Source organism: Scleropages formosus, chromosome 25 (assembly GCF_900964775.1).
Source record: "Scleropages formosus chromosome 25, fSclFor1.1, whole genome shotgun sequence".
Taxonomy (NCBI): Eukaryota; Metazoa; Chordata; class Actinopteri; order Osteoglossiformes; family Osteoglossidae; genus Scleropages; species Scleropages formosus.
In genome coordinates this window covers 4190426-4203984 of record NC_041830.1, presented here as the reverse complement: position 1 = coordinate 4203984, position 13559 = coordinate 4190426, and the positions used below count along the sequence as shown (strand labels likewise).

General features: G+C 44.1%; 1 protein-coding gene across 5 annotated transcripts in view; it reads left to right on the top strand.

Annotated features, from left to right (window-relative positions):
- The window catches only part of LOC108928239 (arginine-glutamic acid dipeptide repeats protein-like), a 145145-nt gene extending 139374 nt beyond the window's left edge, over nucleotides 1-5771 (top strand). For 3 of the 5 annotated variants that reach the window (XM_018742092.2, XM_029249189.1, XM_018742094.2), the window contains 5 exons: nucleotides 372-582; nucleotides 833-1550; nucleotides 1806-1976; nucleotides 3515-3695; nucleotides 3811-5771. In XM_018742092.2, coding sequence (XP_018597608.1) covers nucleotides 372-582; nucleotides 833-1550; nucleotides 1806-1976; nucleotides 3515-3695; nucleotides 3811-3844 — 1315 coding nt within the window. In that variant the 3' untranslated portion in view covers nucleotides 3845-5771. The remainder of the gene's footprint in view (nucleotides 1-371; nucleotides 583-832; nucleotides 1551-1805; nucleotides 1977-3514; nucleotides 3696-3810) is intronic. The other 2 variants (XM_018742093.2, XM_018742095.2) reach the window with 1 other exon arrangement.
- Nucleotides 5772-13559: the final 7788 nt, after the last annotated feature.

The following is a 13559-nucleotide window of genomic DNA, read 5'->3' as shown; positions in this document are numbered from 1 at the left end:
CTGAGCTCGTTCAGCTGGAGGTGGTACTACTTGCAGGGGAACCGTGGTCAATTTATTTTTTGGGAACCTGGGCCACCTTCAGATTTGCTCTCATTCATTTTTCTTTGCACATGCTCTTGTGATAAACTGGCTTTATCTTGGTCTCGATGAGCTCCATAACTAAATGGATTCTGTTGCGTTGTAATAAGATGGCTACATTGTCATGGGTCCCACAGTTACTCCAGCAACTGTTACAAGACATGTGTTCATGCAACGGAATCTGATCGAATGTGAAGATGTCAATTTAAGTGATTGTTTTTTTTTTTTTTTTTTTTTCTTTCTTTCTTTTTCCCTTGATCAATTACCCCCTTTCTATGGTGTTGTTCTGACAGGTTCTACAAGTACTTGGACCGGGGCTACAACTCATGTGCTCGGACAGACCTGTACTTCACGCCGTTGGCAGCCTCCAAGCTGGCTAAGAAGAGGGAGGAGGCCCTGGAGAGGGCCAAGCGGGAAGCAGAGCAGAAGGCTCGTGAGGAGAAGGAACGGGAGAGGGAGAAAGAGCGGGAGAGAGAGCGAGAGAGGGAGGCAGAGCGAGCCACTGTGAGTCTTGACACTGTTAATGTTTATGTTCTGCCACAAAGCCAAAACAAGTTAAGCCTGAAGGCAAGATCTGTAAGCATAAATCTCTGATCGAAGTGACTAGCAGCCTGTGTGTGTGTAGTTTTTAATCATATCTTCTGGTTCTCTCTCACATGGTGGTCCGGTTAGTGGTTAATTGTCAAATAGGGTTAATAATGATGCACTTGCTCTGGAACACTAAACGATACATGCTGTATGTTGTGTGTTGCAGAAAGCTTCCAGTTCATCCCATGATAGCCGGATAGGTGAGCCCCAGATGCCTGGTCCTACTCATCTGCGGCCATCGTTCGAGCCACCGCCCACCACCATTGCCGCAGTGCCGCCCTACATTGGGCCAGACACACCTGCCCTGCGCACACTCAGCGAGTATGCAGCCCGGCCACACGTCATGTCACCCTCCAACCGCAACCACCCGTTCTTTGTGTCACTCAACCCAGCTGACCCGCTGATGGCGTACCACATGCCGGGTCTCTATAGTACTGACCCAGCCATGCGCGAGCTGCGGGAGCGAGAGCTGCGGGAGCGCGAAATCCGGGAGAGGGAGTTGCGGGAGAGGATGAAGCCCGGGTTTGAGGTGAAGCCTCCAGAGCTGGACGGTCTGCATCCAAGCGCCAACCCCATGGAGCACTTTGCACGCCATGGCGCGCTGTCATTGCCACCCATGGCTGGCGCACACCCTTTTGGCCCGTTTCACCCAGGCCTTAATCCACTGGAACGGGAGCGACTGGCACTGGCTGGCCCACAACTGAGGCCTGAGATGAGCTACGGCGAGCGGCTGGCAGCTGAGCGCTTGCACGCCGAGCGCATGGCCTCCATGGCTAATGACCCCATCGCCCGGCTGCAGATGTTCAACGTGACACCGCACCACCATCAGCACTCGCACATCCACTCACACCTACACCTGCACCAGCAGGACCCTCTACATCAAGGTGAGGCACATTCCATCTTCTTTTGAAATTAAGTGGGTGGAGGTCTTAGGCCTTAAGCTTTGTCTGGCACAAACAATTTGAAGTGCATGTACTTAGTGAGTAGTGTAATGCATGACTGAGAAGTAGACTGCAGGGACCTTTTCTGTTTTATATGAACTTCGTTCATAACTGTATGTGTTGATTTCAGTTGTGCACTATTATAAAACTGGCTGTATGAAGATCTGTTACTACTACAACGTTGCTGACATCCAGAAGGTGGTGGTGGTGAATGTCTTGTGTGTTCTCCAGGGTCTGGGGCCCACCCGCTGATAGACCCCTTGGCTGGCCCACACTTGACCCGGTTCCCCTACCCCCCTGGTGCCATCCCCAATCCCTTGCTAGGACAGCCACCTCATGAGCACGAGATGCTGCGCCATCCAATGTTTGGTGAGTGACCCACACCTGCTCTGTATTTAACCCAAAGGGAATGTTAATGCAGTCACCTTGTAACCAGAAAAAAATCCTTTTTAATAATCTTTAACAGTATAAATGTACACTGGCTCCACAACTTGCACAGTTGCGACTGAAACTCCATCCATAATTCAAGTCACGTTACCACTAGGTTACAAATAATAAAAGCCATATAATACAAACATGCCACCAGTTATTCACAGGTTTGGTTAGGTAAAAACCTAATACAAACTAAAATAAATGCTCTTAACAAGTGTATTCATCCATTAATTCTCAATAACTGATTGTCCAGTGTAGGGTTTCGGTGTTCCTATCCAGGAATTGTAGGGAGTGAGACAGTGTACACCCTGAATGGGTCACAGTACATTGCAGTGTAACACTTCTTTTTTCATCATTTACACATTTTAAATGACTGAGTATTAAAAATATATATGTAATCTGTACAAACCCCTGTTCCAGGTTTTTGGCCATTTCATCCCATAAACATTTCCAATGTTCTTGAGTTTCTAGTAACCTTCAGTTTTGTGTCTGTACAATCAGTAAAATCTTAAGTGTCCTTCAGTTTATTTACAGGTTGAGTTATAAAATTTTAGCTATACATTTAGGGGATACTTTTCTCCGACGGTGACTGTTAACTAGTATTTAAGTGGTCTTCGTCCAAAGTGACTTACGCTAATATACTACATTAAACTCCATATAGTCAGTTATGCATTTGTATATGTAACAAAAATTTGTTAAAAAAAAAACACACTAAGGCCAATTAAGAGTCACAAAACACCTGAAACACATTTTTTACACTGAGAAAGGCAACTGGAGCACCCAGAGAAAGGTCATGCATAGCCGGGGGGAAAAAAATGCTAATTCCACACTGGCTGAGTCTGACTTGAAACAATTTCTGAATACAGTTTACATGCTGTGAGGTACCAACCACTGCATCACTGTGACACACTAACAATTAAGGAATGCTGGATGTAGCTGTAGTAATTTAAAATACTTTGACTTTTCATTTTAACATTTTTAATTTCAAGCTACAATAAAAAGTAAAACTATTTTAAATTGACTGGAAATAAAAATAGTCTTTTTCCAAATCCCCTTTCAGTGCCAGCCTGTTCATCACTGGCATTGTTACACTAGACTGGAGCCCTAAACACTGTGGAAGTGAATCAAGGAAATCACACACTTGCTGTTTGAGTGCATTTTACTGTCATCTAATAGCTGCCTGTGGTAACTCGGGTAGGTTTCATGCTGTCTGAGCCCAATGGGCAAAATGGAGTGGTGAAGAATATTTAAAACAAACTTAAATCTTTATCACTGAAAATTCATATCTTGAATATTTATAACACGAGGAGCCAGAGTAGTTCATAGTTCTTGCATTGATGTTAACGTTCCGAATTTCCTTACTGATACCATATATATGGAAGATCTTTTTTCCATTGTGAAGTGTTTCCGGTATAATTTAAATTTAGGATGATTAAATCTGATCACTCTCTTGGCCACCTGTGACTGTCTTGCAGGAGCACCATACCCACGGGAGTTACAAGGGGCACTGCCACCCCCCATGTCAGCTGCACACCAGCTGCAGGCTATGCATGCACAGTCAGCAGAGCTGCAGCGCCTAGCTATGGAACAGCAGTGGATTCATGGACACCACCACATGCATGGGGGGCCACTGCCTGGGCAGGAGGACTACTACAGGTGGGTGGGCAATTCCCAGATTGGAGGCATCATGAGCGTCACACACATTGCAGTCATGTCCACCTTATAACTGTAAGTCATTTGGTTTTTAAATTTTGTGTTCCTTGCTTTGCAGTCGTCTGAAGAAAGAGAGTGACAAGCAGTTGTAACCCTTGGAGAGAGGATGAGAACACAGTTTCACAGAGCACACGAAGTTGCAAAAGGACAGATTCGGCATGATGGCATCCTCTGAAAACATCTTTTTTTCCCCCCCCCTTTCAGGATATCTTTGTTTTTAACAAAAAAGACTTAATTTGGTATACAGCATCAAAGTAGCAGCCATGTTCAAAGGACTGACATGACTTCCCTGCATGAAATATATTCAGAGGCTGTCCTGGCATTTCTGTAGGTGCTAGTATGCAAGACTCTTTCACTGTGTTTAATGAAAACAGAAAGAACAGCTGGGCCATTACATTGGAAGTTTTTGAAGTGCTGTCTTTAAATTTATTTTATTACATTGTAAGAAGTCTCTAAGGAAAGCTGCAGCATGGTATTTTAGATCTGTAAATAATATATAAATATATAAATATATAAAAAAAATATATAAATATTATAGTTATTACTATTGTTATTATTGTGAGGTGTGGATTCTTACCAGAGGTTTTAGACCTCCATTATTACTGATTAGTATCAGTATCCCTTTGTTTCAGAGGGGAGCACAGTGGCATTAAATGGTTCCTCCTCAGCTGGATGCAGCTCATGAAAGGGGAAGCGGGATTTGCGTGTTCACCCTGTGATTGTGCAGCTCTCAGTTGGCAGTGCTCACGGTTTCCCCCGGGGACAGCATGCTGCAGTGAGCCTTGGGTTAGTAGCCCTGCTTACAGTGCATGCTATTCCATAGCCCTGGGTGGTACAAGTGCACTTTCACACTCTGCATTGTCCTTAACCAAAGCTTTCATTAGTTTGGGAAAAGCCCTTGTGAAATGTTAATTGGAATAAATAAGCAACTGTTCATATACTGTGGCAACAAAAACCACAGTACTGGTACAAACAGAAGCTTTTTTCACCCCATTTCAAAAAGATGGTCTTGTAAACATGATCTTTTCAAAGAGAAAAGTACTTACCGTAGAGACATTTGGGTCCTCTTGTCGCAGTTACACTATTTTTGTATTCAAGTTTGTTTTTATAAGAGTAAGTCTGCTTGTTGGTGCTATTCAGGAACCAATGGCAAAGCTCCCGTTCTCTTCAGGTGTTTGCTACTTTGGAAGTTGGAGTAAGGTCTGTGCTTCTTGAGCTGCTCGTTCCACGAAGTGGGGGGTGAGGACACAATCCCCTTGGAAGAGAACAGGCTTTTCAAGTTTGTTTCTTCATTCCACAGTCTCTTTAAGGTGTGTGTGTGTGTGTGTGTGTGTGTGTGTGTGTGTGTGTGTGTAAGCACATGCATATGTGCAGATATGTACATTGTACTCTACCAGTATCAGATTTTTAGCTATAGCCTGTCACATGACCTATTTGTTAAACTGTTTTATAGTTTAAGGGCAATTCCCCATTTATCATTTACTGCTGTGAACAAAGTACTGCAATTTAATGAATTGCTTTTGTAGTATTAACTTCATTACCATTACAGTTGAACAGTTAATATACATCTGTTTAGACATTTCATTAACAGCGGTTTAGCATTAAAATCAGCCCCAGGTTTAAAAAGAACAGTTATCTAACCATTTGATTTCTGTTTAAGGTGCAAATGCATTATTTACTTCCTCAGTCTTTCCATTTACCAGTCTGTCTTGTGCCATGTCATAAGCATTTTTCCTCTATCTTCCTCTCTTCTTTGGTCTCAAGCCTTTGATGTTAAGTGTTGTCAATGGTTTAGCTTGTTGTTTCAAATCGGCAATAGCAGAATGTGTATTCTGACTGCTAAAATTTATATATACCGGTATCTTAAAGCTTATTGTATATATTAGTAGTTTGCCATGGGATGAAACAATGGAAACAAAAAGTAGAAATGAGAACCGAGTCCTGTGTTTTCTCCGTTTTGAGTATTTTGTATTCTTTCTTTTTTGAGAATTTGTGGAATTAAATTAAAATAAAAATAAAGCAAGTCACTTCAGTCATTTCTTCTGTGGGCTACCATGTTTTATTGGCACATGATTTCCTGGAGTAAACATTTCTTCAAGACTCTTCAAAGCTACTTTAGCTCTGGGCTCTAAAGTTTAGGCTACAGAGGTCCTTGGACATTCTTCCTTTTTGCCTCTGTAATTAGGTTTTGATATGTTCAAGTTCTGAACTTGGTCGTGTCAGATCCTTCCCAAGGTGTTGCAGGAGGAGCCGCTTGCTGGTTCTCTCGCAGTGGTCCCCACAGCTGTCCAGAGCGGCATGCCCCAGCCAGGATGCATCCCCAGTTGCTCCACTGCATATCCTGTGTCTGCAATCCACCTTTTCTCCGATGCGCGGATCTGGTCTGCGCAGATGAACCGGGTTCCTTCTCGCTTCTGACAGCATTATAGTATTCTCCCCATGGAGCTACTGAAAACAGGGTTCTAGGAAAATACCCTTTATTGAAGGCATGCATGTCTCTTCAGTAGCATCTTTATGGTGCCTTTGTCTTGTACTGTTTGACAATCAGCTGAACACTCGAGAGTTCCCCAATGTCATTCTAAGCCTACCTACTCCACACAATGGTTAGGGGGTCACCCCTTGAACCCCCCCAGAATTCCCCTATGGCAGACTAAGCATCAGCAACATAACAGCCAAACAGAAAGGAACGCAGGACTATGTACAAGAATAGACACCAACACCAACTATGTACATTTATTCCACATCAGCCCTCCTCAGCACTATTACATTATACAGTCATGTGAAAAAGAAAGTACACCCTCTTTGAATTCTATGGTTTTACATATCAGGACATAAATCCTCTGGTCGGGACCTTAAGAGAGCTGTGCATAAACAAATGCCCGCAAACCTCAATGAAGTGAAGCAACGTTGTAAAGAAGAGCAGGCCAAAATTCCTCCACAACGATGTGAGAGTGATGAAGTCATACAGAAAACGATTACTTCAAGTTATTGCTGCCAAAGGTGGTTCTACAAGCTATTGAATCATAAGGTGTACTTAGTTTTTCACACATGGCTTCTCCATTTTGGCTTTCTTTTTGTTAAATAAATCATGACACGGTGTAATATGTCATGTGTTGTTGTTCACCTGAGCTTGTATTTACCTAATTTTAAGCCCTGCTAAGGACGAGATGATTTTTATTATGTCCCGATACATAAAACCATAGAATTCAAAGAGGGTGTACTTTCTTTTTTACATGACTGTACATATAATACCTCTTTAAACACATTATCAAGTTATCTGCACAGGTTATGTCTCTCTGCAGTAGACTGACTAGGAGGGGTGGGCTGCTACTGGTATTTGGAACCCCTAAGGTCTATTTTTCTACCCTTCTTGGGTAGGGAGTTTTTTGTTTCTGTCCCTAGCTGCCAGTTGGCTTACTTGTCCAACAATGCCTCATGTCACTGTTTCGGTTATATTTATTGTTCAGGATGATTCTGCCGAGGCATGCATTCTATAGAAATAAACTGAACTCAGTATAAATACAAGGTTTTATTGTTCAATGTGAACATTGTCTGAATCCACACACACACACACCGCTTGTCCCATACGGGGTCACGGGGAACCGGAGCCTACCTGGCAACACAGGGCGTAAGGCCAGAGGGGGAGGGGACACACCCAGGACGGGACACCAGTCCGTCACAAGGCACCCCAAGCGGGACTCGAACCCCAGACCCACTGGAGAGCAGGACCCAGTCCACCCCACTGCGCCACCACGCCCCCCCTTGCTGTGAGCATCACTGAAGAAAATGGTGATGAAGACATGAAAATGTGACCTTTGGTCCCCCCACTGACAGAAGCAATGTGAGAATGAGGAGTGCTAGCTATAGGCTCCAGGGTGGCTGGTGTACCTCAGTTACATCTATTTCTGTTTTGGAAGAGTCCCTGTGTGTGGTGTTGTCACTGAGCCTGGAAAGGAAGTGCACCCTGACCTTGTGTATAATGAGTAAACCATGATGGATCACCCTGTCACCTCCCATGCGCTGCGTTATGACAGGGCCATCCTGTGTCTCAACGTGTATGGATTGGCTTTTGTTTCTCCCTGCATCTTTGCGGGGTGATTAATTTTCCTCCTTCCATTACGGCCATCGCCACGGAAGTGGGCTGAGATGCAGCCCGATAAACACACTGGACCTTCTGTAAATGTACCCCACATCCTCTGACTCCCAAAACTCTATTGCTGAGAGATGCTCAAATGTATAGTAATAGTAGTCTTGGTCTCCTTGGAAAACAAAGAGTGATTCATCTTTGAGAAAAAATAGTATCTCAGTAAAGAACAAAATGTAATGGGTTGTTTATTGTGTATTCAAAACCTAAGCCCTTGAAATGTCTGTTTCTGCCAGTGCGATGAAAATTACCCAGTGACATGCTTGACATTAAGTAAAGAAATGATGACTTTCTTGCTGAATGCTCTGATATAGATTCCAGTGCTGTTATATGCAGCATATACTGTATTCCAACTTTCACTTTGTAGCATTCACTTTAAAATAAATAGCAGCAGACAAATTAATCTTTTTATGTTACAGGGGTTAATACACCGAGTTTCAGGTACTTCAGCTTCAGACACCTTTGTCCAAGAAACCAGAGAGTTAATCAGAGCCCAATGCACATCCAGGTAGTGCTAATTTGAACCCACAGCTCACTTCTCCTGATCTACAGCCAATTAGATGCTCTTCTTCTGGTCTTAGTGACAACTATCATGGCCTCATACTACTTGCTGCCAATGATATCCAACATGTTATATGTTCAGAACAAAGACTTTCAGTAAAGTCTCGTCAGCTTACTTCGAAGGGCATCCACCTGACCTACTTCATTATTTTGCTGCCTAATGCTTTCATCCAAAACTCTTGGCTCTGGCCCATGTATCTGATATTCTGAGGTAACTGGGGAGATCTGGTGACCTAGTGGTTAAAGCTGCTGCTTTTGGACCCAAAGATGGCAAGTTAGACTACCACCTCCAGCTGCAGTACCCTTGAGTAAAGTGCTTACCTTAAAATTGCTCCAGCAAAAATTATCCAGCTGTATAAATGGGTAAATAATTGTCGTTATCTTGGAGAAAAGTGCCAGCTAATGATAAATAAATGTAATTCAGATTAACCAGAAAGACTATTATGAGTTGACATCATTCCAATCGAAGTCATTATTTAACTTGTACAAAAGGACCCTCTTTGCACTTGGAATGATAACCTCATGTATTTGTTCCACAAGAGGGCAGCAATTACAAATGAAAAATGCTTATTATGCTTATTATCATGTGAGTAACTTCATCACACAGTGGAATGCTGTTTGGTTTTTTCTAATTTTGGACTCTAAGGGGTATGCTTGACTGATTTGTCCATAGAATATGTTTCCAGAACTGTATCATCCAGATGCATTTTGCGAACTTTATGTCAGCAGCTTCTCTTAGACAGCAGTAGTTTCTGCTTTGTTGCTCTGTATTGAATTTTATCTTGCTCACTGATTTCTAAATGAATTTCGTACTTGTTCACCGATTTTCCAGTGATGGGGTAATGAACAGTGACCTTGGCCATGGCGAGAGAGACCTGGTGATTGCTAGATGTTGTTCTCTGAATATTTCTAACTTCCTGTCCAAAAGTATGTGCACTCAGTGAGTTTCTTCAGGATTGCCACTCCTCGCAAGACTCACTACTGTCCCAGACCTTCTCTATTCTAAGTGTGCTTTGGATGGGTGGAGACAAATAGCTTTATAAATCCTCATGTACCTCAGTGGAAAACTTGCAGTTCTCCATTACCCTTAATTAAACTTTTTATTGTAACCTGTACACAAGAAGTGGTTTTAGCCAATGTTTTTGTGTGTGTGGGGGGGGGGGGGGGGGGGGGGGGGGGTATGACTGATAAAGAATGTTGCGTGCAATTTCTATTAAAGTTGAAAATTTATGTGATAAGGTAGAACCAAATGTCTTATTTGCTGTTATGGACAAAGTTAAACACATCAGCTGTGCAGTGCTTGGACTTGACAGCTCTACAACAGTCATCAGATCAGCTGACTGAAGTCTGGACTGTGACTTCTCCCTTCAGTTCAGTTCAGTTCAATTCAATTCATTTTTATAGAGCGCTCTTCTCACGCAGTGACATTTTGTTCTTGTTCACCATTTTTCCAGTGATGGGGTAATGAATAGTGACCTTGGCCAAGGCAAGAGAGATGCACTTACACTTCACATACACTAGTTCTCTGTAGGCTTGATGAGCCAGTCTTTCTAGTTATGGATACGCCCTACACTGACCCAATGTAATATGCCTATAATACCCAGGAGGAATGAGCAGCCATCGGTACTTGAACCCCCAGAGGTTTATTTTTCGCCCTTTCTTTGTTGTTTGGAGTGCCTGCCCCCCTCCCCCAGATGCCCATTTACACTCCAGTCTGTAGCAAAAGTAATACAAATTACAAAAGATACTGTTTGAAGAGGTTGTCCCCTTCATTAACATTTATAGTATTGACTGAACTGTTGCCTGAAATTATTAGGAGCTATCCAATATAAGAGAAGGAGAAGAAGATCATCTCTGCTTAGAGGATTATCTCTCTAAGCAGAGATGGGCTACTTGAGTCAGATGACTTAACTTGAAGTGAGCAACTTATAAAAGTTCTCTTAAATTTAAAATTTGCTTATATGAAAAGTATTTAAACACAAAAGTTCCGGGTGATCCTCAGTAGCCACAAATTACAATTTATTTGTTCAAGGACTGTTCAAAAAAAGTCTTTAAAATGTACAAAGCTAATATTTATTTTCACAGTTTAGTCTTATCCCATTTGTAGCTTTGCTTTGATGTCAAAATTGTATAGAGGCATTCCGTGATTTATGAAATAAATTGATTCCTGAAAATGGTGTGCATATCAAAATTTCGCATACTAAAAGCCTATTTCCCATTACTTTAAATGAGGAAAATAATAGTAATGCGTTCCTCATCCATCCAAACAAATAATTCGTTCCCTGCCCACTCCAAACCAATTGTTCAAAAAAGTCAGTAGAACACCAACCAACCAACCAATGTCATCAACTACTTGTCCCGATCGGGGTCGTGGCAAGCCGGAGCCTACCCGGCGACACAGGGCACAAGGCCAAAGGGGGACACACCCAGGACGGGACGCCAGTCCATCGCAAGGCACCCCAAGTATGACTCGAGCCCCAGACCCTCCAGAGAGCGGAACCCAACCAAACCCGCTGCGCCACCGTGCCCCCATTAATCATCATAATACATTTGAAAAATTTCAGTCTGGTTTCCACACCTGTCACAGCACTGAAACGGCACTCATACATGTTAATGATAGTCTTATTTCTTCTGATGCTGGTCAGATCTCTGTTGTTATGTTACTGGACTTGAGTGCTGCATTTGATACTGTAAACCATAATATCCTACTGAATAGACTTAAAAACCTGGTTGGACTAAGGGGTACTGTCCTGCTGTGGTTAGACTCATATTTAGCTAACCGTGAACAATTTGTTCTGAAATCTGATGACTGCACCTCAACTACAGTTTGATATGGTATTCCACAGGGCACTGTGTTAGGTCCATTATTGTTCTCACTCTATATGTAATCACTGGGTGATTTCTTTCGCAAACACAATGTAAGTTTCCATTCATATGCCGATGACACACAACTATACATTTCATTTAAGCCTGATGACCTTGTCATGGCGGAACTTGGGAATCCAGCTGACAGACTCAGAAGCAGTAGCAGGAATAACCAGAGGGCCGGCAGGAGAATTGTCAAGGACAGGCACAGGTTGTTTGATCAGCAAACGTCGTTCAGAGGGGGTAGGCTGGAGTCAGAACCAGGAAAACAAGAGCAAAGGGTCCAGGAGCCAAACAGGAAGATAATACACAGGTAAAGAACTCAGGCGAGGTGCAGTGGTTGCTGTCATGGAGATTCCGCAATCAGAAGTGTCTGAGCCGCCCTTTTATCCCGCGGCTTCTAGATCAGATGCAGGTATAGGAGCAGGGCATGCTGTTCTGGGCGTGACAGAACCCCCCCCACCTACCGGCGGCCCTTGCCGGCCTACGCCACGCAGGAGTCCAACCACGGGGGTGAGGCGCCAGTCGGTCCAGGTGGTCCCTGTGGAAGTCTGCAATGAGAGCAGGGTCCAAAATAACACGTGCAGACACCCAAGACTGCTCCTCTGGCCCATAGCCCTCCCAATCCGCCAAAAATTGAAGGCCTCCGCGCCATTGCCGTGAATCCAGCAGTCCCTTCACAGTGTAGGCTGGCCCTCCATCCACCTGTACCGGGGGAGGCAGAGCATTGGCATTGGTGGCCTCGAGGACTGATGTCCTACACGGCTTGAGCAGGGTGATGTGGAATGTGGGATGAATGCGAGTCTGAGTGGTAACAGGAGCTTATATGTGACCAGGGTCACTCGATAGAGGACCTTGAAGTGCCCGATGTAGCGGGGACTGAGCTTCCTGAATGGGAGGTGCAGCTTCAGGTCTTGAGTAACAGCAAGACTGTTTGTCCGGTCATGAATGGAGGGTGCGCCAGTGCTGGTCTGCTTGCTGCTTGTACTGCTGGGTACGCAAGGTCCCCTCACTTTCTCGATACCAGACTTCTACAGCAGGTAGAGGGCTAGACCCAGCATGCCAGGGCAACAGAACGGGCTGATAACCCAGAATGCACTGAAAGGGGGACATACCGGTGGATGGAAGGGTGAGGGCGTTGTGGGCATATTCCGCCCAGGGTAGAACCGGGTCCACTGGTTCTGGTTCTGGGAGCAATAACCGTAGAGAAAGTGGGAGATGTCCTGCTGGAGCCTCTCGACCTGGCCATTAGCTTGAGGATGGTAGCCGGAGGCCCCAAAATGCCTCCTTCCACACACAGGAGGCGAACTGCGAGCCCCAATCTGAAACGATATCCTCCGGCAAGCCAAACAAACGGTTCACGTGAACCATGATGGCCTTGAGTCCTTGATAATCTATACAGAGATGTAGGCCTCTGTCCTTTTTCCCAATAAAAAAGAATCCTGCTGAGGCCGGAGATGTGAGGGCCAGATAATGCCCGCTTGTAATGCCTGCGAAATGTAGTTTCTCATGGCTCTCAGTCCCGGGAGGGACAGGGAATAGACACAAACACGGGACAGAGAAGTGCCCTGAGGGGAGAGCTGCTGCTCGAGTCTTACTAAACACTTCGTGGAGGTCCTGGTACTCAGGAGGAACCACCACAGGTTGAGCCTCCTTCTCTTTTTTCCCTGATGAATCAGTCCAATCGGCGCGGTAGATTAAGAAGTCCTCGGGCTGGACCATATGGTCCCGCGTGCTGGTGGTGAGCAATGTCTCCATAAAGCAGAAAACACAAGAATTCCGTAAATCTCTTTGGAAGTTAAATTGTCCTGAGATCATCCAGTTTGTTGTCCAGAGACTGAACGTTGGACGTGAAAATGTTGGCCATTGCAGGTCGTAGCCCACTACATTTCTCACCTGTACACCGGCCCTGCAGCCCTGTTTTTGAGTTCACGTCTTCTGGGTGGTCCCAGGTGAGTCGCATCAGCAATGTTGTTCACAGGAGAGCGAAGGTAGGAACTCCAGCTCTCTAATGCCAAAAATTGCATCTAATCGAACTGTTTCACTGATTTTCAGAAGTGTTTGGCAGTCATTACATTTACATTACATTTACATTACATTTACATTTACTCATTTAGCAGCTGCTTTTCTCCAAAGCAACGTACATCTCAGCAAAAATACAGTTTGTGCATTATGTTAAGAGAAAGAGACATAGCTGCAGACGTGATACTTAAGTAAATCTAGTTTGTTACCTTCCA